The sequence below is a fragment of the Aythya ferina genome, assembly GCF_964211825.1.
Source record: "Aythya ferina genome assembly, chromosome: 15".
Taxonomy (NCBI): domain Eukaryota; kingdom Metazoa; phylum Chordata; class Aves; order Anseriformes; family Anatidae; genus Aythya; species Aythya ferina.
The window spans coordinates 10,767,810-10,793,781 of record NC_140314.1 but is presented as its reverse complement, the minus strand read 5'-3'; the positions used below and the strand labels follow the sequence as shown (position 1 = coordinate 10,793,781).

The window sequence follows — 25,972 nt, the reverse complement described above, 5'->3', positions numbered from 1 at the left end:
GCACCCTAAATATATTACAAATTCTCAACCAAGCTGGTATTTTCATGATTGTTTTTCTCCCCCAACCAAGACAATTTCTCTAGTTAGTTTCTCTAAAAAGTGTTTCATAATTATTTGATAGCTTTTAGTAATAATTCTGTAAAGGAATTTGAAGTGCTGTTGCCAGTGCAAATATATCTTCGAAATATTAATATGTTAGCACTAGCTGTGTCAGAAGTATCTTGCGCACATCTGTGTCTGTAGTAATGACATCCTGGGTTGCAGTGCAGACATAGCTATACTTTACTAGCTATAGGGTATCATTGCCATTGCTGTCACATCTGTTGTCCAGATATTAAGGAAGGAAAAGGCCTTTTATGCCACCTAAAGATGGGCCAGTCCTCATCTCTTACTGTGTGGTTATCTGTTGAGGATTGCCTATTGACTTCTGTCCACTGTCACCTCTATAGTACTTACTGGTATCAGACACAGGGGCTAATAATATAAATTCATCAATTAGTGATAGAATAATTTGGGTTGGAGGGGACCTTAGGGAGGGCTCTTGTCCAACCTCCTAATTAGAACAGGGCCAACACTGAGTTCAGACCAGGTTCCCCAGGAAAGTGATTACATAAGACTTTCTTTTTGGGGAAAAAAGATTTTCCTGATGTCTCCGGAGTCAGACCATCCTTTTTGTTGAAAGATGGAAGTCGTTTTGCCAGCATGGCTTTCAGATGTTGCTTTTCTACCTCACCTTGTTGTACCATCCCTTATGTTCCTTTATTTCTTCTATATCCATCCTATTCCCTCAACATAATCCCAAACCTGTGATAATCCCATCTAGTCTCTGAAGCCAGATCACTCATGTAAAATTGTAAATCAAAATGTTGGTGAGGAGATGATGCACAAGAAAGAGCTAGCGTTAGTGCTCTGTGCTCTGAAATGGAACCACAGTTAGTGCTGTTCTGCCACTACTTCCCATAGGACCTGATTTGACTTCTGTCTTCTTTTCTGAGTCCCTGTGCTGTCACTTCTGGGACCAAAATTTGTGTGTGTATCTATAAATGCTCTTCAGCCTCCGTTGAGAAACAGAGTAACAAATTAAATTACTTCCTCACCCCGATTCAGATGGATACTGTTCCATAGTCTGTCACTCTGAGATCTTCTTTTCTACAAGGCCTCACTCACTGTCAATGTAACATATATTACTGAAAAGAGTAGCGTAACTTTTATTCTGTGGTGGATATAGAAATGGGACTTTGTTATTAATACAGGAGCATTCTTTAAACAGCATTTAATTTCCCTCAACAGCTTTGCGTCCCAAAACCTGCATATGTGAAAAAGGACTGCAGAGGAGGAAGAGGTAACATGGGATGGTGGCTGGAAAGTCCTGAATACATCCAGCCCTAGATACGTGTCATCTAGCTCTCCAAGATACACATCATCTAAATGGAAGTTGTTCTGTGTTTTCTGAACTGCTTCATATCTTATGAGAGGAAGCTTTATTTGCTAAAAAAGAATTTTCTTCAGTAATGAAATTTAAAGCATGAATTTAGTTTTCTGGTTCTTTTATTGTTGTTATCTATGCTGTCTGAATTTTCTCCCCGCTCTTAATTGAAAATCCATAGAAGAAGAAACATAGGAATGAGTGAGAACCTCACTGCTAACTGACAACTGTTTCTGCAAAGTACCAAGAACTTGGGTGAAGCGTGATGGTCATAATGAGGTCTTTTAGAGCATTTCTTAAGCTTTAACTTTGAAATCCTAGGTGGTTGGTTGCGAAGCTTCACGCTAGAAGGAAGTGTGTGCTTTGTTACTGATGAAGAAGCTTGTAAATAGTTCTTTGGGAAATGCACATATAAGAAATATTCATTACCTCTCTGTGTCTAGGCTGCCAACTCTATGTTTTCATGTATTGTCTCTCTAGTTGCTGACACTGTTTATGATATCAGAAGAGGTTCCACTGGGCACGCAGACGTGATGATTGTTTTTAGAAAATGAAGGTCAGAAGTGGGTTTATCAAGGTTTAATAAGGAAGTTTCAGCTGTCTCATGCCTAGTTTTTTTTTTTTTTTCTTTTTTTTCTTTTTTTTCTCCAGTGAAATAACCATTTCTTTTATTATTTCACTATCACAAAAAAGTAAAAAAAAAATATATATTTTTTTTTCTGAAGGACCATCCACTAATATGCTACATATTCTCCTGCTACAGAACAGTGCTCTAATGCTCTTTTCTCCAGTTTTGCCTGCATTTGGTTATGTGAACAAGGAGGCTATACCCCTGGATTGCACCAACCAGACCAGCTGCCAGCAGTGTATCAACCCTTTTGAGAAATGGTAAATGCATTTTAACTAGCAGATGGTAAGGAGTGAACTGCATTTTTAAAATACAGAATACTCTAACCAAATTGTCATGCTGCAGGATTTTTAGCTATGCAAATGTGCTTTTCACTGAAAATTTGTCAGTGGTGACAACCTGTAAATCTATTATAAGATCTCGTAGAACGTTCTACCTTTCTCATTTAGAACTCATTTGTTGTTTCCAGATAGAACTGAAAGCTCTGAAATGCTTTTATACATCACAGATACACTGTTGCAGCTCCTGATACAGAATCAAAATGTGCTGCTTCCCTTTCTGTTGTAAGTCAGGAGAGCAGTAGTCTGTATATTTGCTTATAAAATACTTAGCTGTTGTTGGCTAAGCTGTAAAGACTGAAGATAGCAATGCAGTTCCTGGATTTTTGTGTATTGATTAAGCAACAAAATGTCTCTTGTACTAAATTCAAAGCACTTCTGAATGTAAAACAGATGTCTATTTCTTTATAATATCAATAGAATTTGTTATGGAATTTAATTATTGGTATTGTTATTAGTGTGACAAGTGTTCCTGCTTAAAAAGTAAAAGATATGAATAAAATACATTTTCACAAAGCTTGATTAAGAGCTTTGTTTTCTGTAAATGAAAGTGCTTCTTGTCCACAAAAGTATTTGTATTAATTACTAAACTTGTGGGACATCTTCTAACACCAGTGCTTCCTTTCATTGCCAGGATATCTAGAACAGGAAGTGCAACTCATCACAGTAGGGTGAAATTGGGATAATGCATGTGGTAAGACTTCTCTTGGGAGCATTAGCAGAGCTTGAATGAATCAGAATAAGCATTGTTGTATTCCCAAATGATAAACTGTTTTTTCTGAGTTTTATCCAGTCATCACTAAAGTTAAGCCAACGAAAAAACTGAAGTACGTGAGTATATTGTACTTTGATTAAAGGCTGTTTCCAAACTTCATTGACAAAAGAATCCTTCTGTTGTTCTTCAAGCTGTCTCCCACAGTGCACTTACCAGTGTTGCTCTGCCAAGAACCAAGTTCTGATTTTTTTCTCCAAATCAGATAGCTGTTAAATGAAACTCCAAAACAAATTGAGGAGGAGCCGAAAGAAGCATTATTGGTACAGCTAAGAACAGATAAAAAAAAAAAAAAAAAAGTGCTTGGAAGAGGAGAGGCTATTGCAATATTATTTTTTATAAGACTTAAGGCATGATCAGAGATCTGTCATACAAGTGGTCTACAGATGAGATGAGGCCTGTCATAGCCTGTTCTTCTAAGAAAATTGCACTGAATAGGCAGAGAATTGGGTCTGAGAGGGAGAGGATTTTCTGTGCTGACCCCTCTTCTCTGTGTCTGATTACAGAGCATCTCAAATCCTATGGGACAGGCAGTGGTTTTCCAACCCTAATGCTGTGATCTGTCTCCAGGATTTTTAATTGTTTGCAAAATACTTGGCCAATCTCAAATGGGTCCTGAACAATGCTGTAATCTCCAAATGAGAAGTATTTTAAGGCTGCTCTCTTCCACTTGCTGCCTCTGCTACATCACCATCAAGCCTTGTATTCAACAGAGAATAATGGAATAGTTTTTGGAAACTGAATTAACAGGTGGCCTTGTTGGGACATGTTCATGGGCCAGTCCTCATGATCTGTAACTGCAAGAATGGGAAAAAGTAGAGGCGTGTACTTTGAGAGAGGTGGCTGATCACTTCCTTCCTCTTGTGCAGCACATCATCCAGGCATCCACAGGGTCACAATTCCTCCTTCCCCGCTTCTCTGCCACCAGTTCCTCTCCATCCAGCTGGTAACTGCAGCCTGCTTTCATACCTTTTGCCTCTGGAGATTCATATATGGTGCAGCAGGCCTGGCACACAGATTGTCAGCCTCTCCTAGCAGCAACTTCTGCCCATTCAAGAGATTCCCCACAATTGCCACACTGTGGAGAGAGCATAAAGGTCTTTTTGAAATATTTCCAAAAATTTAAGTTATGGAACATCCTCCTCTGCATTGTCTCTGGCTGACAGAAGGATTTGCCAGCCTACAGTCTACTCTGGCACGGCATATGTCACCAAGGCAAGGCCTAATGAAGTCCTTGACACTGGTCAGTCACATACAGAAAGTATCGTAATGTTTAGAAAATACTTCATTAATCTCTATAGCGTGGAGATGTCAGTATGTGCCTTTCTAATTGGAGCCAAGATGTGATGACCCTTTATGTAACCAAAGATAATTGTGTCCTAGTCAGTCCTGTGTACTCAAATTATCGGGCTCATTTCCATAGTGAAGCAGGGGAAGAATTAAGTTCATTTTTTTCACTTTTTTAAACCAACTAGTCACAAGTACATTCATGTCAGAGAAGCATTTAGCAGAGGAAAAAGAAGATGACCAAACATGCAATCAAGAAAATCCCCACAGAGTGCTTCGGTCAATGTCAAGTAATGTCAGAATTTCAGCACAAATAATTCTCAAGCAGCAATAACACATCATTTGACATTGTCAAAAGCATGACAAAGGAAAAAGGAGGATTAATGTGAACTCTGGCTGAATACTTTAATATCAATTATTAAACTTAAGCCCAGTTCAATTTTTGGGCTATTCAAAAACTTTTGAGGCATATTTGTTCACCTTTACCCATAGCGACTTACTTCAAAGGGGTTAAGTCAAAATAACAAATGAGTTTGTCCCACAAGGGCAGAGGAAAAAGAAATAATCTGTAAGGAAATGCATGTTGTGCTGCATAATTTTTGATCTTTAAAAAGATAGTTTTATTAGTCTTCACAGTGGAATCTGGAAACCAGGATGCCCAGGAAGGCCTACAATTTCAGTTCTACAATTTCTTCCTTTTTGTGGTTTAATACAGTAGAATTTAAATTCTGCCCGTGAGAAGCACCCATCTGTGGGCAAGGGAGCAAGCTGGGGTGTGGACAGTATAAGAGACAGCATATAAGACATGGAAGCTCTTCTACAGACTCAGGACTCGTCCTCATTTTGGAGGATGAAACCAGAAGAGCTTCATGAGATGCTGCATACAGCAGCCAAGTTAAACCGAGCTCTTCTGGTAGCTTAGGCTGTCAGAACCTGGACATAAAATTACACCACAACATTAGTGGTGGTATTTTTTGTGAGGTTTCCTGGTCCTGCTGAGCTTTTGCTGGGTCCAAGTGATATGCTGTTCCCTGTAGTGATGTTTAATCCTGTCAGTTCCAGGATGCACACCAGACTTGCAGCATCTACCAGAGCCTGACAGTGCTGGTGAGTGACTGGGTGTTGTGAGGTTGGGCAGAGTTCTGGTGCTCCTGGCAACACAGGGCATTTTGTGTCTACTCTGGACTGGCCAGAGATAGGGCTCACTGCCAGTGATGATATGAGAATGGGAGCCATGGGTCAGAGAGGTTAAATGCTGAGTTTTTAAATCCCCTTACATTTCCAGGAAAAGCTCACTGCACAGCTAAAGTCAGGTAAAAGCAAATACGAAGTGCTGTATTGACATCCCAATTCTGACTTAGGAAGCAGATGGACTCCGTTTTACCCATGATTCAGGTAAGGGCTTTTTCTCTGCAAGATAGAAGCATTTCAGGGAATTCAGAAACATTTGTTCTCCTGCTCTGGAGTATAGACTGAGAAAGAAGAAAAATGGTTATGAAAACTCCATAAAGATTTTTATGCTGTGTGGAAGATTTGCAGTTTTGCAACAGCCTGTATTTTATCCTGCTTTCAGCTTCTTGTTGTCTGATCTCCTCCAAGTAGCAGGAATGGGTGGTGAGAGGAGCATCTGCTCCATTTACGTTGTTGATTTCTCTACTCCTGCAGTTCAACTCTGGGAATGTGGAGAAGCTTAAGCTCTTGCAATAATGTTTGTAACTTTAGAGGTTTTGTGGGACAGTTGTGCTCCATCAGCGTAAGAAGACCAGCAGTGGAGTAGTTTTGACACCCTCTCAGTGTCTCCTTGGTCATTTCAGCATCCAAGTGGTCTCCTCACATCTTTGTGGCACACTGTTAGCAAGACAGATGCAAGCACTGTCTAAAACACTGCTGCTGTTCAGGGTAAACAGCTGCTCACCAGTCAGTGAATATCTGGAATACCTGGAGAGGCTGACAGCATTGTGAGCTGCTTGCAAGCAGCCGACCTCTTACTATCTGCTTTGCCAGTCCTTGCTGTTGGGTGCAGCTCTTGACTGGCCCCAGGGAATGCAGCAAGTGGCTTGAATCCAAACCAGCACTGGTGTGAGCAGATGCTGTATGTGGATACTGTAGGCTGGCCTTAATGGTCTGGGGCTGCTGATACAGGAGGCTGAGTTCTAACAGAAGCAGATCTCCTGTTAAAATGTACTGAAGCTTCTGAAACTCTTCCAATATTTTTCAAAAAATGTGGACTCCAGACCTTAATATGCTGCTTGGTAATGGCTTCACCAGTGCTATAGGTGCTGCATGTATGTACACTACAGGATTTGATGCACCTTTCCTTATGCACTTTCAGTTTATTTTGTTGTGTATTTTTAGCTACATCATTATGCTTAGAAACCCACTTCTCTTTTCCAAAATAGTCCTGAAGGTCCTGTTTAAACATTCGTTTTCAGGTGTAACCAACCTGTTTTGCTCTTCAGTTGTATGTGCTTAGATGTATTTAAGCATTCATTTCATTTCATCTAGTTTCCTATATGTAGGCCACTTGCTGTGACCTGTGCTGTCACTGTTCACTAGCCCCTCAGCTGTGATCAAAGCACAGTGGATCTCCATCATATTGGAGATTTGCACTGATGTGTCTCCTGCAAAGAGAATAGAGGGAAGCAGGGGGCATGTAAGATATTGGAAGAACGTTTGCTTCCTTTTGAATGCTGAAGTCCCAATATTCAGAGCAAAAGGAGGAGGGCTCCTGGCTCAGTGTTCTCTTTGCCCACTTCTGTGACTGTTTGCTTGTTTGGTAAGAAATGACTTACAGCCCATGTGAGACACAAACATCCCTTTATCACACAGCTTGTATCACCCTAATGGAATTCTGTCAGCTGAGGATAAAATGTGGACTAAAAAAGCAATTATAGAGTGAATCTCCTAGCTGTAGGAAGAGCTGAGAGATGGGGACAGAGTGCCCATCTGGAGTAATTTCCTGTCTGACTGGCCTCTAAATCTTTCTGGGAAGAGATCAATTTTCCACCCTTGTCTAACAGCATCAGCTCCACTCACCCTGGCTCAGGACCCTATTCAGTGCTGCAGTGGTGAGATACAGGCGTAAAAGGCAACACTTGCAAACTGTGACTTCTTTCTTACTGATCTAGAAATTACTGGAAAAGAGGGAAAAAAAAAAGGCTACAGACCTTTTGTGTGATGGCACTCTGGTGATCTCTTGCTTAGGTCCTAGATGAAGGAGAGGACTGACCATTCCAATGATCTGCAGGGTAGGAGCTTCCCACTCCAGACTATTGCTTCCATCAGTGCTCCTTCGTCCACCTACAGCTCATTGGTTTGGCTCAGCTCAGGCATATGGGCTGAACTGATCTCCAAATTGTAGAGAATATTTGCATGGAAAGCAAGTGCAATAGGCATAAGGATAGGACAATACAGAATAAGCTGCTCTGGCTGGGAAGATTTCTCAGGGAAATGACTTTGCCCAAGAGGAGCATTGTATCTGGGAGAAGAGATGGTAAAGACAGTGAACTGATAGCGGTTGAGCCCTTTTATCTTTTACACTGATTTCTTTTCCACCTGATAGCACCACAAGGTAGCAGCCAGTACAGACTTTTCTGTCTGTTAACAAGCTGGGGAAAGAACTTTCATCTTGAGCAAGAAGTGTGTTCAACGAGGATGAGGACTGAGGCAGCACTGGCACAGCAGCTTTACAGAGCACACAGAGCGGTTGGCAGGAAAATGAGTCAGCCAGCATACTGAACTGAGGTGAGACATTGGTGATTTTCATCCCTGCTTGCTTATGAGTGTGGCTTAGCAAGTGTAAAGCACTGGTGCTGTTACTCTGTTACTGCTTGTTATTCTCCAGGCCACTTTCTGCAAGTAAGCATTTAAAAAAAAAAAAAAAAAGGCAATTAGTTTCCCTTTCTTGAAATCCTTAACATTAGACGATTATATTTTGCCATGATGGACCTTTGGATTGTCTCAGACATAACTTTTAAGATGTAGATTGCCAGCAGCTCATGGGAAGGAGGGGTTATATGGCCATCTGCAAATAACTGGCCTGGGGATGGGGCAGAGGGATTGGTTCCTCATTAACTTTCAACACAGAGTAGGAATCAGGTCTGAAACATGAAAGAGTTGGCTCTTTATGTTGCAGGTAGATGGGGATGCCTTTACCAAAAGATGCTGACTGTTACTAGAAGCTAACTCAGCTTCATGGGGAGACTTAGCAGAAATCTAGAATCACTAAATGCATAAAAGCATCTGGCTTAGGTAGTCCTTGAGCCTGAATGTTTGAAGGTAGGAAGAGCCTTAGTAGGAAATTTCTTATATGGTTCTTAATTGTTCTGTTTTCTTCTAAACGTCTGGCTTAGAGGCATGATAGTGGGTAGAGTCTATCTGACCCAGTGTAACATTCTTGCCATTAGGGCATTGAGTTCCTCTGCATGTGTATCTGGTGTTTCAGACAGAAAGCACTCAGTGAAGGTGCACCTAGCTGTGCAGAGCATGCTTAGGGTGACAGAGGGGAGTTTCGTGGTAAGATTTTTTAGTTGTAAGGGAAGGGCTTGGAGGAATGAAGTAGTTTCTAATGCTCCTTTGCTTTAGGGGCGTTTCTGCTTGGTGGGAGGAAGACGCATCACCTGGTAGTACCTGAGCATCCCTAACTTAGTGTGCTGTTAGAAAAGTCAGTCCTGTGATGCTGCTCCAGGTTTGACCAGTGTTCAAGGATGAGGACAAACCACAAAGCATCCCTGTCTGAAAGCGCACGATCAGCTGTAGCGCGTTCTTGCCAATGCTGTAGTGATTTGCATGCTTCTTCTGTGAATCTTCTGTTCTTGATTTGTTGAATTTAAAACTGAACGTGATCTTTTGTGGACACTACTGCCGTGTAATAAATGGTGTAACTGTTCTCTTAGCTGTGTTTCCCCATTTATGTGCTGAAGGCTAAAATGAGACAGTGATTAACAGGGGTCTCATGTTCAGCCATCTGCCCACTGTTGCACCATTAAAACTTTCACAGAGCCACTCCAATTTCAAGATATAGTCCCTTGTTTCTATCCCACATCTTCAATTGTTACAAATCTTTTCCTATATGTAGTCATACTGACATTCTCTGTTTGTTGGTGCAAAGCTCTCTGTCCAAACAGTGTGAATCTTGGGATTCACAAATAAACATACGTTATGAAATTTGCCAGGTATTCAGTTTTAATCCATTTAATACGGGCTGTGTTGAATGCAAGTCCTTTTATCTGCTTGCACAGTAACATAGAGTATTTTTAATCCAAAATATTTCAGAGATATTTTTGAGAATTTAAGGAATTTGTACAAAAAATAATGCAAAATATATGAAATACTTCAACATGTGCATTCCTGAAAATCTACACATGGTCTTGGAATTGGCACAAAACCAAAGCTTTTGGAAAAGCAAAGCAAAGCTGAAGTCAGATATAATAGAATCACAAAATCAGAGTAATTCAGGTTCAGAGGGAACCTCAGGAAGCACCCAGTCCAATCCACTGCTCAAACCTGGGACAGTGAGGAGACCAGACGAACTTGCACTGGTCTGCATTCAGTTTGGACTGGAAAACCTGTAGGGATGGAGACTGCACAACCTCTCTGGGCAGCCTGCTTTAACACTTCACTGTGATTTTTTTACTGTGATTTTTTTTTTCTCTTGACACATGATAATCCATACTTTCTCCTGCTGATTAAAAGCCTAGGTAGGCATGGATAAGATGTCTGGTATTGCAGAAAGGTCATCTCTTCTGTCATCATCCAACTCTGTAATGATAAATTGGTCTCCCAACTATAATTTTAGATTTGCAGATTAGCAGAAGTCTTATGAACTACCTCTCTCCAGTTTGCTGGAGTCACTGCTAAAAATAAAGTAAGTAGCAAAGCTCCCTGAAGTGGTATAAGCCTAAACAGTGGAAAAAACTAATCTACGATGAATACCAGTTCTGGCTTATTTCCAAAATAATGTTTTGGGATGGCTTGCTGTATACTGGAAATTATTTGGTAGGGATTAGTTGGCGAATAGATGAATCAAATTGACATTTCCATTACCAACAGGAGATCTATCTGTGGTCAGAATTCATGGAGAAGGATGCAGGATGGTAGTAAGACTATTCATTATATTTAATATTGTCAGAAAAATGAAATAGCTCCTATTATTCATCTCTCTGGGATGGTAATGTATCTGAATATTAATACAAAATGGGAATCTGATCAAAATCCACTGACCCAGCAAGACATTGATGTGTATTTTAATCACTCTCTTTGGGACATTGAGAAAATGTACTCTTCACAATAAATCTAAGATTTACTAAGGAACTTTACTAAGATCTGCAATTTCTCAGTGTAGTTCTTTGGTGAATCAGTGCATCTCCTGTCCTTGTATCCAAAGTCCTTCAGGATCTTGCAGTGTAGCATTAAGGCCCTAGGAGGATCTGCATCTTGGTAATCTGTTCAGGGTGAAAGATGAAGGTGGCTTTCTTTTTCTTCTTTTTTTTCTTTTTTTTTTTTTTCCTTTCTACTTTTTCTTCTCCTCATGTGCCATGCTCAGATTAAGCCTAACGAGTAATTCAAGTGGATGCAGGGTGTAGTTCCAGCCTTTTCCACTTGTTGACAGGTCAGAGTGGAGGCAGAAGCTGGCATTGGTGACTTGCTAGCAGAGCAGGCTATGTGAAGCATGTAATATCTGCTTGGGTCTTCCTTTTGTAGAAATTTGAGGTTTATACTACAGAGACAAAACAGCTTTTCTAATTGAGCTGGAAATTCAACTGCAACACGCAGCCGTTCTCTCCAGCATCCTGACTGGAGTCCACTTGCTTTCCACATTGTCTATTTCTCATCTGTAGCCTTTCTACTAGCTGGGTGCATGTCTGCCTGTCAGACTGCAAAGGGAGAAAAGCCAACTCATAGTGAAAAAGTAACCACATACGGAAACGTGATTATAAGAAATGGAAAAGTCTCCAGAGGCAGTTTCACCTTGGGAAATAATGATTGTAGGTTTAATATGAACATTACCAAAGTCAGTTGGATTGGAGTGTCCAAAAGGAATTAGGTATATAAATATGTAAAGGTCTATAAATGAGTAGAGTACACATCAGGAGAAGCAGCCTTCCATGTAGGAAGAACGGAGGAGGGATTAATGATAATTAATGGTGCTGCCCAAGAACTGTGACTCATATTTCAATGAAAGTGATGCTGAAAATGAATATAAAAACTTGACATTTCCTAAAACTATTTCTGCTATATAGTAAGTCACAGACCAGAAGGGCTGGTGGACTTATTTTGCAGAAAGCATTCACATTATGCAGGGGTATTATTATTAAAAGAATGAAGGGGTAAGCATGAGGTTATAAAATGTATGATTTAATGACTGAATTTGACTGTAATTATGCATTAGAAATATTCATGAGAAGCCTGAAAAATGAATTGGCAATGCATGATATAACCATAGTAAAGGGCCCTGCAAAACAGTACCACAGAAACTTTGCCATTTATCTTTTTTACTCACTGAAGCAGATGTAAATTAAGGTTCTACAGCCTGATTAGCCTTAGGAAAGTTCCTATCTTGATGATCTCCCAGTACAGTTCTGGGAGAACAGAACTCCTCAGGTTTTCATGTAGTGGATCTGGCCTGCAAATAATTCCAGCACAGGTTGTTTGTATAGCTATTTTTGTTTGTTTGTTTATTAGTGATGTTTATTGTATTGCAACAGTTTAGATTTTGCAGCATAACTTTTATTATTTGGTTTCTTTTACTAGAATTCTGTCTGATCAGAGGAGTTGGACCAGTTGACCTCTAGGGGTCAACAGGAGGCCAAAATTATTCTGTAATTCTGTGAGCAGTGTGGATCAGAACCCTCTGTTTAGCATAACTCACCTGCTGTAGAATTTGTTCTGCCAGCTGAACCCTACTGAGCCACAGTATGGTGAATTTTAATAGCTTGCTTAATTATCTCAATCAATCAGTGCAAGCTACAGATCGCCTGAGGCTGTGAAAAGTATTCATGTCCTCACTCTTCTGACTGGGCATCAGCTCCCAGAGATGAAGTGGGGGAAGACAGACTTGGTCTACCCTGTGCGACAGCTTAGGTCCACAGGTTACATGCAGGCTTGAATACATAGCAGTCGGTGCACGTTACTTGAATAGGTGCAATACTAATGAATCTGGATCTGGGAGTGACTGGAGAGTATCAAATGTAATTCCTGTAGTTAGGAAAGAAAAATGATTTGGTCCAGTATTGGCTCTTTAGACTTGAAAGTATGTATTAAAGGAAAAAAAAGTAGCTTAAGGAAAAAGAGGATGGAATGCAACATGGATTTATGGACTGATTTTTTTCTGTATGTCTGGTTGCCTTCTCTGTCTGTCTGTACAGGTGAAGGTGATAATGTTTCAGAGAGAAGGCTTTTTTAGGCCTAGGAGTAATGTAGACGCAGTGCAAATCAGTATGAATTGTTCAAGAACAACGGATGAATCTTTAACTGTCAGAGTAATGGGACTGTGTAATTTCTTTTCTGACTGAGTACTAGGCAGCAAAACCTAAAGTCTTTAGACAGAACATGCTTGTAACCAGACACATTTCTGGCAAGAGCAGCGTGCTAAAAGTGAAAGCCAAAAGCTACTTTCAAGCCCATGTATTTAAGATATTGCTATTTTATTTTCCTTATGCTGACTCAATTTTGTTACCCTCCCAAGATAAGGGCTCTTTCTGCAGGTGTAGGCATTCAGCCCTCACCCTTCTGTTCTGTTAGCAGTGGCTGGCTAGAGAGAAAATGACCTGGGCACTGAAAATCTCTTCTAAAGTGGGGGGAGAGTGCTGCGGTTCTCTCCCCAGCAATCCTGGATAAGCAAATCTAGCAAGTGTGTCTCTCTCCAGTCAAACTTAGGTAAGCATGCCTAGCAAGGAAAGCTAATGTTTATGCAAGAACAAGAAGAGGTGGTAATGCACAGGAGTACAAACACCAGGAAACAGTCAGGAAAATGAGCTCCATGTAGAAAAAGCAGGGGAGGTGGCTCAAGTACCGGTGTCCCCTCTGAGGGGATCCAATTAACCCAAACTTCCACTGGAATAGCTGAAAGCTATCAAGGTAAAAGACCTAATGCAAGTCTCTAAAATGGGCAGAAGTGATAGGATACTATGAGAAACTGTATCAAAACCTTTACTGAAATCCAAAAAGATTACATCAACTGGCTTCCCTTGATCGACTAGATGGGTGATTTTATCATAAAAGGAAATGGACATAAAAGGAATGAGGGAACAGTGGGCAACAAGTTGTGTTGGGTCTGTACATCAGATTGCAAGTAAAATAAATTGCTACTAAGCAGAGAACAGTATAGATACACCATGCTGGCAGACAGGTAATATCTATCATACAAAGGTCAGAGCAACCCCAGAGCCCTTACCTAGAAGAGCCAAGAAAGTGCAGAGCATGTCCTCAACATGTCCCATCCGAAGACATCCAGAGCTGGGTGACACTAAGAATGATCTTTTCTTTTTAAACAAAACAAAACAAAAAGCTTAGCAAACTTCTAAGCATGTAGGATGTGGCTCCTAAACAAGTATGTCATTTTTATTTTAAGGAATTCATGGTTTTGGCTGGGATAGAGTTAATTTTCTTCATGGTAGCTCATATGTTGCTGTGTTTCAGATGCAGGTTGGTAAAAACTTGGGCCACATCCTGATGTTCCAGCTGTTGCTGAGCAGGGCCTGTACAGAGCCAAGGCCCTCTCTGCTCCTGATGCTGCCCAGCCAGTGAGCAGGCCAGGGGTGCCCAAGGTGGGGAGAAACAGCCAGGCCAGACCTCAGGGCACCATGCTCAGCCATGGCACTGGGGGAACGAAAGAGAAGGGGGCCAGCTCAGGGTGACAGAATTTGTCCTCCCAGGACACCATCAGCATGACAAGCCATATCCTGGAAGGGGCTGCATACCCACTTGCCACTAGGCAGGAGTGACTGCATTCCTCACTTTGCTTTGCTTGCGCAGGCAGCTTTTGCCTTACCACATCAGCTGCCTTTATCCCAAGTCATGAGTTCTCACACTTTTACCTTTCTGATTCTCTTCCCCATCCCACCTGGGGAGAGAGGGTGTGTGGAGTTTTTGAGGTTCTGAATGGGAGGATTTGAAGAGCAAAGGCTGGTGCGACAGGAGAGGTGCATCTCGGTGAATGAATGTCATTTCATTCTGTGTGCATTAGGAGGAAAACTTTAATTTCGCAGACACACAAACACACAGGACTGTTTCCCATGTATCATCAGCCAGGCGTGTGCATGCTCTTAACACTCTGGTCATTTCCCTCTGTCATAGACCCTGAGCATGGCTGTGGGGCCAAACATGGAAAGCTTGCCAGAAGAGCAGGCAGGCTGCTAGCAGCAGCTGCATGGATCTGCTCTGTCAAGAAGCTGTGGAATTGCTGAGTTGAGAGATGGGACTTTAAAGCATCCTGTGAAGCCGCAGCCTGGAAGGTAGGCAAGAATGCAAAAATATTAAAAGTAAGTGGAAAGAGCAAAGCTTTTTGTCCCTTATTTGTTATAACAGGGACTCCTGGAATATGTGTTTTCTCTCCCAGTCAAGGCTGTGTTAATCAGATCTGAGACAGCTTTTCCAGCACACAAATTGCTGTTCATATACCGTGATGAATATTAGTGCTATTATACTGTACATTTGGAATTATGGAAGCAGGAGAACTTGACTGCAATCAAACAGCACTTGTCCCTAAATGTCATTGCTCACCAAAAGTACACGAGCTCACGCAGATGTGTACTATCATACATAAAACACAAGGTCTTGGTCTGTGTCACAGGTGCAACACTGTTATGTGGCGAGATGGCATGGTAACCAGCACAGAGTGGCTAAGACAGGCACCAGAGAAGCATCTTTGCCATGTAAAGACAAAGCATAGTTCAAATATTTGAACTGTTCTGTCAGCTCAGTTATCAGAAGGTGAGAAAGACAGAGGTCACAGACTCCTACCTTTACCTGTTCACCGGTGGATTGTTAACTCCATCATGCCTGAAGTGACCTGGGGATTTCAGCACACTTTTATGTCCTGGCTCTTAGATATCTCCAGTGGACATCTCTTTGGGTGCACTGTAGCTGACAACTGGATTTTTTCCTGTATAACCCAGGATGTGGATGGGCAGAAGAGGGTGGTTTGCTGCATGCCCAGGTTCTGCCCCAATGTGTATTCAAGCTATAATTGTTGATTGATGTGTAAAGTATTTAGACAAAAAAAAAAAAAAAAAAAAAAAAAAAAAAAAGGACAGGCACAAATTTCTAACAAGTAATGTAATTTAATGAATGATATACTCTAGAAAATAGAAACTACCCAGATGCTGGTTGACAGGTCTGTTTGGGGTGGGGGAAGGCCCTTGCTTGAACACACAATGCCTTGTTTCAATTCTTTTGGCAGTATTCATAGTAGCTGGAAACAATGAAACATCCACATATTGAAAGAGACACTAAGGGGAAAATTTTGTCTTAATTGTGGTAGGTATGCAGAACGTCTTCTCACCCTGTCTCATCAGGTGACATGAAGGGCTCAGAGCTCACCAAGATGTTTACAGATGATTCATACCTAGAAGGGATAGACTCAACCAACTGTAAGTACCGTAGTTCAGTGCTTAAAAATCATCAGAGACGTCTGTCTCACTTTGCAGAAGATTTTATGAACTCGGTGTTATTGCACTTCTTTCTGTGTGCTTTTCTGTATATGTTGTGTCTCTTCCCTCAAGGTCTGGCTGCTAATTCCAGGGAATATGCTTTTCAGAATGTCACAATACACTGTGTACAACTCTGGGTCTATTTTGGGCTTGGGCAGAGATCTTGTGTTGCTTGCCTGTTCAGTGACTGAGTGCTGTAGCAAGTACACATCGCTGAAAAGTGCAGTTAGGATTTTGTGTGCAGCCTTGTAAGGATCATCTTCAGACTGCACCATTGCCTTGAGCTCCGTCAGGGTGTAGCCATTGTAACGCTTGCTGTCTTCTGCCAGGGGCTGCACTGTCTCACCAATGTGTCTCACTTTCCACTTCAAGCATTTCAATTCTTCTTTTACATCTTCTAGTTCTTTCTCCATGGCTTGGAATTCCTCTGTGGTTACAAATCTCCTGCCAAGAAAAGAAGTGGCAGACACAGTGTGGAATTCAGTGTCTCAGTGGGGTAAAATCAGCCCAACTTGCATGGGGTCAGGCTACAGAAACTGAGGTTTGGAAGGAAGGTACCTGCAATGTCACTGAATACACCCTCCAGCTCTTATTTGTCAGACTTCACAGTAACAGCCTATTTTTTTCTGCTGCTGTGAATGGGAAGTTTTTTCAGAGCCTGATCATGCTATTGCTCCCTATAGCTACCTGAAAGGAGGTGGGTGTCAGTCTCTTTTCTCAGGTGACAAGTGATAGGAAATGGCCTCAAGGTGCACCAGGGGAGGTTTAGACTGGATGTCAGGAAGAATCTCTTCATAGAAAGGGTGGTTAGGCTTCAGAATGGTCTGCCCAGGGAAGTGGTGGAGTCCCCACCCCTGGATGTAATTAGGAAGACTGGGGATGTGGAGCTTAGGGACATGGTGGTGGTGGGTTAGTGGTGGGTTTCTAGTGCTAGGTGGGTGGTTGGACTTTGGTGATCTTGAGGGTCTTTTCCAACCTAAATGATTCCATGAATCTATTGTCAAGAGGCTTTTTCCAAAGTCCGGATGTACTGAGTCTTTATGCCAGTACTGGCACTTAGTTTAAACTCTCTTGCCTCCCCAGGGCTTAGTACTTCTATACTAATCCTAACGTGATGGTGATTGAATGTGGGGCACTTGTGCCACTTGAAGTGGGAACATCATTCGGTAAGATTCACCTTGAAGACCAAAACTAAATGGTAACTGTATTAGCCCACTAGAGGATAAAGGAGGAATGATGGTGGGGGTTGAGCTATATCATGGCAGTTTTGCTTCCCAGGTGGCTGATTAGTAATGGGAGAGAGATGGATTCTCATTTGAAAGGAAATGAGACACATTTATACTGTTTTGTTCAAGGAGCTGAGGTTGACAACCTGGCCCAGGCATGGTCCATACTCAGGTCTGGTTAGCTAAAAAAAAGTGAAGGAAAATATAATGGTTTTGCAGGGTTATGTGAGGGCACGGGGTGATTACAGGAAAACAAATGTTGGAAACATTTAAATTGTAAAAGATTTAAATTGTTTGATAAGAGGTTGTTAATGATTGTGTTTCATCTGTACTAAGTTGAATCATTTGAGGACTTAAACACGTGTATGATCTGGTTACATACCTTTCATGATCAGGATCTTCCAGATCCGATTCAAACCCCTTTCCTGTAGTTTTTAATCCAGTTTTAGAAGAGCCAGGAGATTGGGAACTATCTTCAGGAGTCATTGTTGCTGAAGGCCTTGTGCTTTTCCTGGTTGGGGTCAGTGTGTAATCTGATGCTGAAGCTTCTAAGCTGTGTGCTGTGTGAGGACAAAAGGTACAGAAGGAAGTAGCATTGATCCCTGGACTGACTGGAGAGGAGTCAGAGTATTGCTGAGGCTTGGCTGAGCTGGGTGTTAGACTGAGCCTGGGGCTGGATGGGCAAGATGCTGCAATAGTCCTTGCACCAAGTGGGCTGGAACACGAAATTGCTAAATTTTTATTTCTTTGCTCAAATGTCTTGGGGCTTGGTGATTCTCCTGGGGCCAATCTAGTGATGGAGACGATGTCCAGCTTGGTTTGATCCTGAACCATGGAGATCTGTCTGGTTGGTTCTGATGAAAGTGAAGAGCTGCTTGATATGTTGCTGGAAGAGCTTGACGTAGCAAATGGGGGTATTTTCTGAGCATTATGGTCACTCCTGTTCTTCTGAACGCTAGTGACATTTAGAGCTGGGTGTTGTGAAGCCCTGAGGAAAGACAAACACACAGTTTTTCCTCTGGACTGGCCTAATTGCTTATAGAGCAATTTTAGTTCTATTCTGGGACAATTTTAGGTGTATATCCCATAGCTGCATTTGCCCATGGCCTGATTTGGTTCTCATGTCTGTATAAAATCCTCTGCTTCTGATGACCAAGAGCAAAGTATTTGAGAATAAGGCACACAAATTCATGACCAGTTTCTCCTTGGTGCCAGCTAAGCTATCATCAGTGTAATCACTGGCATGTCAGTGTTCTCCTTTTCAAAGTCATAGAGCTTTGTGAGAAATAAGGATTTGGTATTGGGCAAGGACAGGGAAACACAGCAAAGGGAGAAAGTTTCTGGCATATTGATTGTGACAAATTCCTGTAAGAATGCAAGAGGATAAAACCTGACTTGCAGGTTGTCTCAGCACCTGCCTTTGATCATCCCTGCAAAGCATGAAGACCAGCCCTCACCTTGGACCCATATGCTTTGGTTTCCTGGTAGCCCTGCATGGTTGCCCAGTGAATCATGGGATGAATAAACAGGCAAGGTAAAAATAGAAGAACTGCACAGAATGATATCATTGTTCCTGTAGTGACATTATAGGACATTTCCTTTATACAGCTCAGAGTGCTATGGACTTTTCCTTCCACCCTAAGTCGTAAACTGTGCACAGGGCTGACCAGCTTTTAGGTGACCGTAAATGCCAATTATATGGCATTCCAGACTGCCTCACCTGGATACTGTTTTATGTACTTCTTTCCTGGCTGCTGCTGGGAAGGAGAAATCCCAATGCTTTTTGCTATATAGCTAAATCTGACGTAGTTTGGCAAGACTGATGGCAAGAGAGGAAGATGTACCAGTGTAAACTGTAACTGTTCTCATGGATAGCGACTACAGCTAGAAATGCTTTGACCTTGATAGGGAACATGTTCACATTCACTGGGCATCTCACAATTCATAATTTCTGAGAAACAAAGGGCATGACAGATTTCTGTAGTAATACCAGCTGCCAGATGAGTCTTCTTGTGCATCTGGTATGTTCATGTTCCTTTTGTGGTAGAAGATCGCAGAAAATCCTGGTCTGGATATGTTATATATGAGATCTAGTGTTGTTCTGTTAGTAACAGTGCCTTGAATTAACTGCATGTTCACTTCTCCACCTTTCTCACTGTCAGATGCAATTAAACCCCATTTTTAAGGCCCTAAAGGGCAAGCCTCACACCTATTGGCTTCAGTAGGGCTGCTGAAACAATTTAGACCTTTGCTAGATCACAGAATAATTATCAAGTTTAAATCAAATTTAGAATTTTTATAATTGGAAGAGCAGACAGTAGCAGAGCTACTGAATATAAACAGAGCCAAAAGGCAGTGTAATATGAGTTAGCAGGAGAGTAAACAAGGCCAAAGTTGGGGGAACACCCTTCCTCACAAGTCCTTGCTTTCAAAAACTGACTGAACAGGGGATGTGAAGACATTTCCAATGGCATAATTAAAGATGCTACAGAGCTGGATCTAAGATGCAAAACAGACTCCCTACCTACAAGGTCACAGCCCTCATCCAGTGCAGCAGAGTTGAGGAGAGAGGGGTTTGAACTCCTGCTGCACTTCATTGCCAATTCAGATGTCAAAGGAGAACATGACATGTTCAAAGCCAAGGCGCTAGGGATGAAGCGGTCTCTGCTTGTGGCACACCTGGAAGGCTCTAACTGAATCACAGTTAGGAAAGGCAAAGCCTTAGTGTTGCTGGAGGAAAGGTAAATTCTGGATGCTTCTGCATGTTCCTTGCTCCCCATCCCATCTCTTGACAAAAGGCTTCTCTTTGCTCATAAAATAAATGTTTTGGGATTTTCTAATGCAGCATTTTTTTCTGGGGTTAAGTCCTGCCCGCACACTACGTGTAGCTTAAATGGGCTGGAATCCTTATCAGAGATATCTCAGCCAATGGCCTAGGACTGTGACCATCCTGGGATCTTGCCATTACTTAGGCATCATCAACAACGGTGTTTTTCCTTTTTACAAAAAAATTGCATCTTTAGTAAAATGGAGAAATTGTCATCTTTTCCTGTTCTTGGAAGTGTTATGCCATCATAAATAGAAACTTCAAGCAGCTTCACAATGCTGTCTTCTCTAAACCAAATTTGAACTGGGTTTCCAGCTTCAGAAGTGAATCCCAACACTTAGTCCTCTTTACTACTTGTAATAAGTGTCTTTTTTTTTTTTTTTTTTTTTTTTTTTTTCCTGAGGCATCCCAGCCTATCACTACGTATTCCTTACTAATACGTGAACACATTTTACAAGCTCTCTCTAATAAGCATAATTTGTAAAATTGGCCACCTTTTACCAGTTTCTAAAGTTGGGTTTTATTTGCTATTTAAATTAAAGCATTATTAGTAGAAAGACTTCCCTGAACAAATTCTCTTAAGGGCAGTGTTACAGAGAATATTTTCATTTTGGCCTTCAGTATTCAGGTGTTCTGACAGAATTTATGGCTCAGTCCTTAAACAGCTATCCAAGGATCTGAAAAGCCTTAGAAAAGCTTTTATACAAAAGCTCAAAAAATAAGGCTCTATCAGGTGCTTTTGCAGAAGACTGGATTTTTCTATACTAGTCTACTGTTCATTTTTCTGAAGGGGTTTAGAAAGACACTTCTTACGATCTTATAACTTTGCAGTTAATACTTTCATGCTTTATTCAACTCAGAACATATCTGCAGCTGAAATGCAGTATGATACCTGGCAACTCTCAATGGTATAGGTTCAAAGGATAATTCCAGCCATTTTGCAGAATAAACTCCAAGACAGATTTTTTGAATTTGTTGACTCATGGTTTTGATTCAGGTCACTGAAGATGCTTTCCTTTCTTCACTACAAAACCCCATGTTCAGAAAATACTTTTTGCTGTGGAAAAGTGGAGGAAACTTGTTCTGACAATAGCAAAACTCATTTTAAGAGAACTGAAATGAAGATACATTCTGTAATTTTATATATATATATTTGTCCTGAAATATCTTGTACTGTAAAACTAATTGAACATTAAATGAACAATAATCCTTGCTTACATTCTGGAAGAAATATAACATGCACAGTACATGTAGCTAAAATGCTATTTGGGTGCATATGCAATCTGCAATACTTCGCACATCTTTAGCAGTGTTGGACGGGGCTGGTTTTTGTTTTATTTTGTTTTGTTCTTTATAGTTCCTGGATTAGCTGTAGAAAATGGTACATTTACGGGAAGACAATACTTAAAAGAGTGTGACAAAAATCAGTTTCATAACACATTGAAATTTCTATATGAAACTTCCCAGTTCACTGGTGCACTGGAAGAAAAAGCAAGTATTATAAACTATCACTTTCTTTTACTTTTGTATCCTTCAATTTTCACTCTTCCCAGTGCTTAACATGGGACCGAATTTACATTTATCATTATGTTTCTCACAGGAACAGAGGGACTAGGTTGCTTAAGAAGAAATCTGGAGTTTGTTAAAGCAAAATGTCAAGTCTGGATTTTAGCAGAGGTAAATGAGGACAGAACTGAGACTTATAACTTTGGAGTTTTCTAGTGGGCAAGGGTTTAGACAGGACTAAAGACAGGACTGAAATTCCCATTGCTTTCAGTATAGCAAGACTGGTTCTTAGGTCTGTAACCATAGTGCTTTATCAGAGGGGATTTTTTTTCACTTGTTTTTATGCAGTGAATCACTGTGAACTGAATAAATTACAGGAACAATCTCAGGACTTGGAGTTGAAATCAATGCTGACATGAAACAGGAAGGTGATTGCAGCTGTCATGTGCCTCCACAAGGAGAATCCTTGACTCAGCTTTGAGCAACATTTCAAACGCATCAAGCCCTTGTTGTCTGCCTTTTTCCAGCCCTGTGCTGCTCAGCATATAAAGCATGTTCCCTGTTGTTAGAGTGACCTTGTCTACCGTCTGTGCCTTGCCCTCTCCAGCTGAGCTTGTGCAATATACTTTCTGTAGCACTGAATTCGAAGATAGATGAAAGTTTCTTGCAAACCCAGCACTACCTTGCCTCTGTGGCTCCTGGAACCAAGAAAAAGCAGCAGATTTTCATTTTTATGAATCATTCTCATCATATTTTAAATCTAGATTGCTTCTGATGATCTTGTTTGAATAGAAAAAGATGACAATATGCTTTAAATTGAAGCACTGAGAGGCTGTTTGCATAAATCTTACTGTAGACAACCAGGGGTAGGAGGATGGTGGAAGAACTGTGGGATGGACCCTGGGGAAATGACTGCAGGTGATGATATGAGAACAAAATGGATTTTTTTCAAGGCCTCCTCTCAGTCAGGCGACCCTCTAAAACGCCCACACTGAAAAAACAATGACTATCTTATTTTAATGATGAATGCATTTTGAATAGTCTTTCATTTTTCTGCAAGAAAAGGTGGTGTCCTGGACCCTGGGTTAATCTGCCTCAAATAGCAGCCAAGGCTTTTTGACACAGACAACAAGCAAAAAAATGGAGAATATGCTATTTCCTGCTATTGGCCCTTCTGAGCTACCTGTCACCTCTTTAGCTTTGCCACCATATCCATTCCTCCGTGTTCGTTGTGTCTCCTGCCTCTTTCTTACCCCTTGTTCTACATCTGTTCTCTGTACCTCTCCCATCTGCTCTGTGGACCCCAAGCACATTGATCAAAGCAGCAGGCTCATATTAATGCCTAGTGATGGGAGAGGATTGGAGGAGAGAGTGGAAGTGGTATGAACATACAGATGTCTGAAATCAGGTATAAGTAATAACAGTAAGCATTTCTTACTCACAAATAACTGCAAAACAATAACAACAAAGATATCCTGATGTGAAACTTCTTCTATCATTTTTGTATAGCAACTGCCCAACCAGTGCATCGAGATCTCCGAGCCCTGCACATCTGATAGAAAAAGTTGAGACCTGCAAGGTCAAAAAAGACAACAAAAAGGCTACTGAGAGTGTTTAGACATTTGGAGTGGAAATGGTAAGTTTGTTATGAAAAAAATAGGGCTGGAGTTATTAGGTGTATAAGTGCCAGTGCCATACATTTGCAGAGGAATCCAGCTCTGGGAGAGCAGAGGATGTCAATTTATAGCTAGAGCTCCATGATGTTGTTCTTAGCCCAGCTCAGGCAAGTTTCCCTGTTAAAGGAAAATTATGGTTTAGTGATGGACGATACATGGTTTAATGTATAATTATCAAGACTGGCTATTGTATAACTCCGATCGAGACTCCCAGAATCAAGCTTCTGATAGATTTATAATTAAAGGCCATTTTTCAAAATGGATGCTTAGTCTCCTAGCAGAGGAACCTGAGATCTTTGAGTCCTGTCCTGTCCTAAGGCCGTGTTACCTGCAATCTCACATTTCTCCTGATCTGTTCTCAAACCTTTACTATCCTCTCCTCTAAAGTCACCTGTAGAGTGGGTGTTTGTCTTCTATGATTGCTCAGCCTTGTCCTTTTAATCTTTTATGTAAATGTTTTAGCATTTTGCTCTACAGTGGCACTCAGTGAAAACCCTCTCTCTATACAAGATCCAGATATTCAGTTTTGTCATTGTGTAAGGACAGGAAAAAGGATGGTATCTGAATATGAGTGAATATTCTTGATATACTGTCTGGTTCAAATTAGAACAACCTTGGAGCATTTCTAAGTGAGATCAGCTGGCAAGTCCTCCAGGGAACGAAATGCCAGTTGAAGTGGGTCGTAGGAAATAACTTCTGGTTATACCTCCATGTGTCCTACTGGTACGGGACAACCTCTGCGTGAAGACTTCAAATACGAGTCATATAAATATAGATGGACTGGCCAAATCTGAAAAGCTGTTAAAGGTTTAGCTTGTGGTCTGTGAAGCTCTGGCATGGTGTCTTGTATTTGTCTATAAGGCTTTTCCTTAAATAAATGGTCTTCAGTCTTTTGAAAAGTCACCACAGTTTGTTACTGAGTGTGTGGATGATCAGTCAGTACCCTGCTTTCTCACCTGGATCAACTAGTGGGGGTGAAAATCTAATATCATTACAAGGTCTCAGATTTATTTGTGATATTTTCACTCTCGGCTTCAGTTTGACCTAGATACATTAGCTGTCTTGCTGGTTATGAGTCTTGTTACAGAGCTAAGTAATAATCAGCTACTGATAGTCACGTTTTCCAATTAATTCAATTCCTAAGTTGATTTATCAAGAGATTTATGAACTGGTCCAGGGAAATAGCTCTGTATAGTGAGTCTTTCACTCTGGGAAGTTCCAGGATTAAGATAAATCTTACTTTTGCCATTGAATTTAACATAAATATGGATGGACTCCTGTGTAGGTTTTGTGATGAATTTTGGCCATTTTATCATGAAAAGAAGGGGTGACAGTTCTGTAGCTATTGTATATCATAAGATAAACCCGCTGCCAGTCAAATGAAGAAATGAGAGAAGTTTATGCTAAAGTATCACTCAGAAAAAGGGAACCAGAATGTTCTGGGAAAACACTTGAGGACAAGATAACAGGAGGAACTAAAATGAACTTATAGTGACTTGCAAATTGTGTTGGATTTGCATCTGCTCCTGGAATGGCAAGGTGTGGTGACGTGCAGAAATTCTCTTTTTCAGATGTATTTCACATCTCCTGACTTTTCTCTCCCATCCAGACCTTGCCCAGTTATGTGTCTCTTTTAACTGGAACACTGTAATGGTCTTTACAAATAAAAACACAGCGTTGTCTTGAAGACTGGTTAGCTGAAATGATGCCCTTTGTATAATGCTCGTATTGCTACTATTGCTTATTAGCTTAATGGTATATGTAGTTTTTCCTGTTTGCTTCCAGAAGCAATTGCCTGTATTTGAAGACACGGAGATGGACACATTGAATGAAGCACACGAGATGATTTGGATACCTGACTTCTCATTTGCAGTTTGCTTTTACAGATCTGTCATCACAGCTGTTGAGGTAAGCTACGTGTCTTTCAAAGGGAAGTACTGGGCAGGGCTGAGCAAAGGACCAACAGAGCCTTGGTTCTATTCTTTGGAACACTTCATGATGTCAAGAATTTTTATTTGTTCTTTGAAACAAAAAACGTTGGACAGTCATCATAATAAAATAAGCACATTTGAGCACTAGCATTAGCTTGATAGGGAGGGAGTTTTCTTGGGAAATATGACCCAGAACAATTTCATACTAATAGATTTCTTCAGGCCTGCGAAAACAAAGGATGTGGATCTGCCTGTGGTAAGTTCTACAACTGCCATGACATTTTCAAGGAGCAAGAGTTACCAACTGAGCTGATGACAGAACAAGTCTGTGAGCTGTACTAACACTAGCACGTCTCTGTGGAGACCACCTGGAGAGCTGTTCCAGCTGGTCTGATGAGGAAGTAGAACCATTAATCATTAGGCTTGTGGACACGAAGCTTCCATGAGTATGTGGCTGAGATGTGCATCTCAACAAGACAGAAGCAGCAAAATGCTACTTTTATTAGCACAGACTTAATCCTAGAGCTCTGTCAAGCAAGTCACTTTCCCCATCCTCCCTCCTCCTGAATGAAGAATCATTTGCTTTCTTTGCAAGGAAATTGATGGAGACACAACACCTCTTTCCTGAAGTAAGTAAAAAAAAAAAAAAAAAAAGTGTAGTATTAAGAGCAGGACAGGAGCCATCCTCCAATATTGCTCCATAC

General features: G+C 41.1%; 2 protein-coding genes and 1 long non-coding RNA gene across 11 annotated transcripts in view; 2 read left to right on the top strand and 1 right to left on the bottom strand.

Annotated features, from left to right (window-relative positions):
* The window catches only part of KATNIP (katanin interacting protein), a 72,338-nt gene extending 69,430 nt beyond the window's left edge, over nucleotides 1–2,908 (top strand). For all 7 annotated transcript variants that reach the window (XM_084537051.1, XM_084537057.1, XM_084537053.1 and 4 more), the window contains 2 exons: nucleotides 1,291–1,342; nucleotides 2,190–2,908. In XM_084537051.1, the coding sequence (XP_084393177.1) occupies nucleotides 1,291–1,342; nucleotides 2,190–2,202 (65 nt within the window). In that variant the 3' untranslated portion in view covers nucleotides 2,203–2,908. The remainder of the gene's footprint in view (nucleotides 1–1,290; nucleotides 1,343–2,189) is intronic.
* A 12,805-nt stretch (nucleotides 2,909–15,713) lies between these two features.
* GSG1L (GSG1 like) overlaps nucleotides 15,714–25,972 on the bottom strand; it is a 62,961-nt gene continuing 52,702 nt past the window's right edge. For all 3 annotated transcript variants that reach the window (XM_084537070.1, XM_084537072.1, XM_084537071.1), the window contains 2 exons: nucleotides 17,711–18,316; nucleotides 15,714–16,546 (listed from right to left, as the gene is read on the bottom strand). In XM_084537070.1, the coding sequence (XP_084393196.1) occupies nucleotides 16,120–16,546; nucleotides 17,711–18,316 (1,033 nt within the window). In that variant the 3' untranslated portion in view covers nucleotides 15,714–16,119. The remainder of the gene's footprint in view (nucleotides 16,547–17,710; nucleotides 18,317–25,972) is intronic.
* LOC311445219 lies at nucleotides 15,928–25,775 on the top strand. Its single transcript, XR_014698312.1, has 3 exons — nucleotides 15,928–16,042; nucleotides 23,171–23,297; nucleotides 25,123–25,775. It is a non-coding gene; the product is annotated as an uncharacterized lncRNA (long non-coding RNA).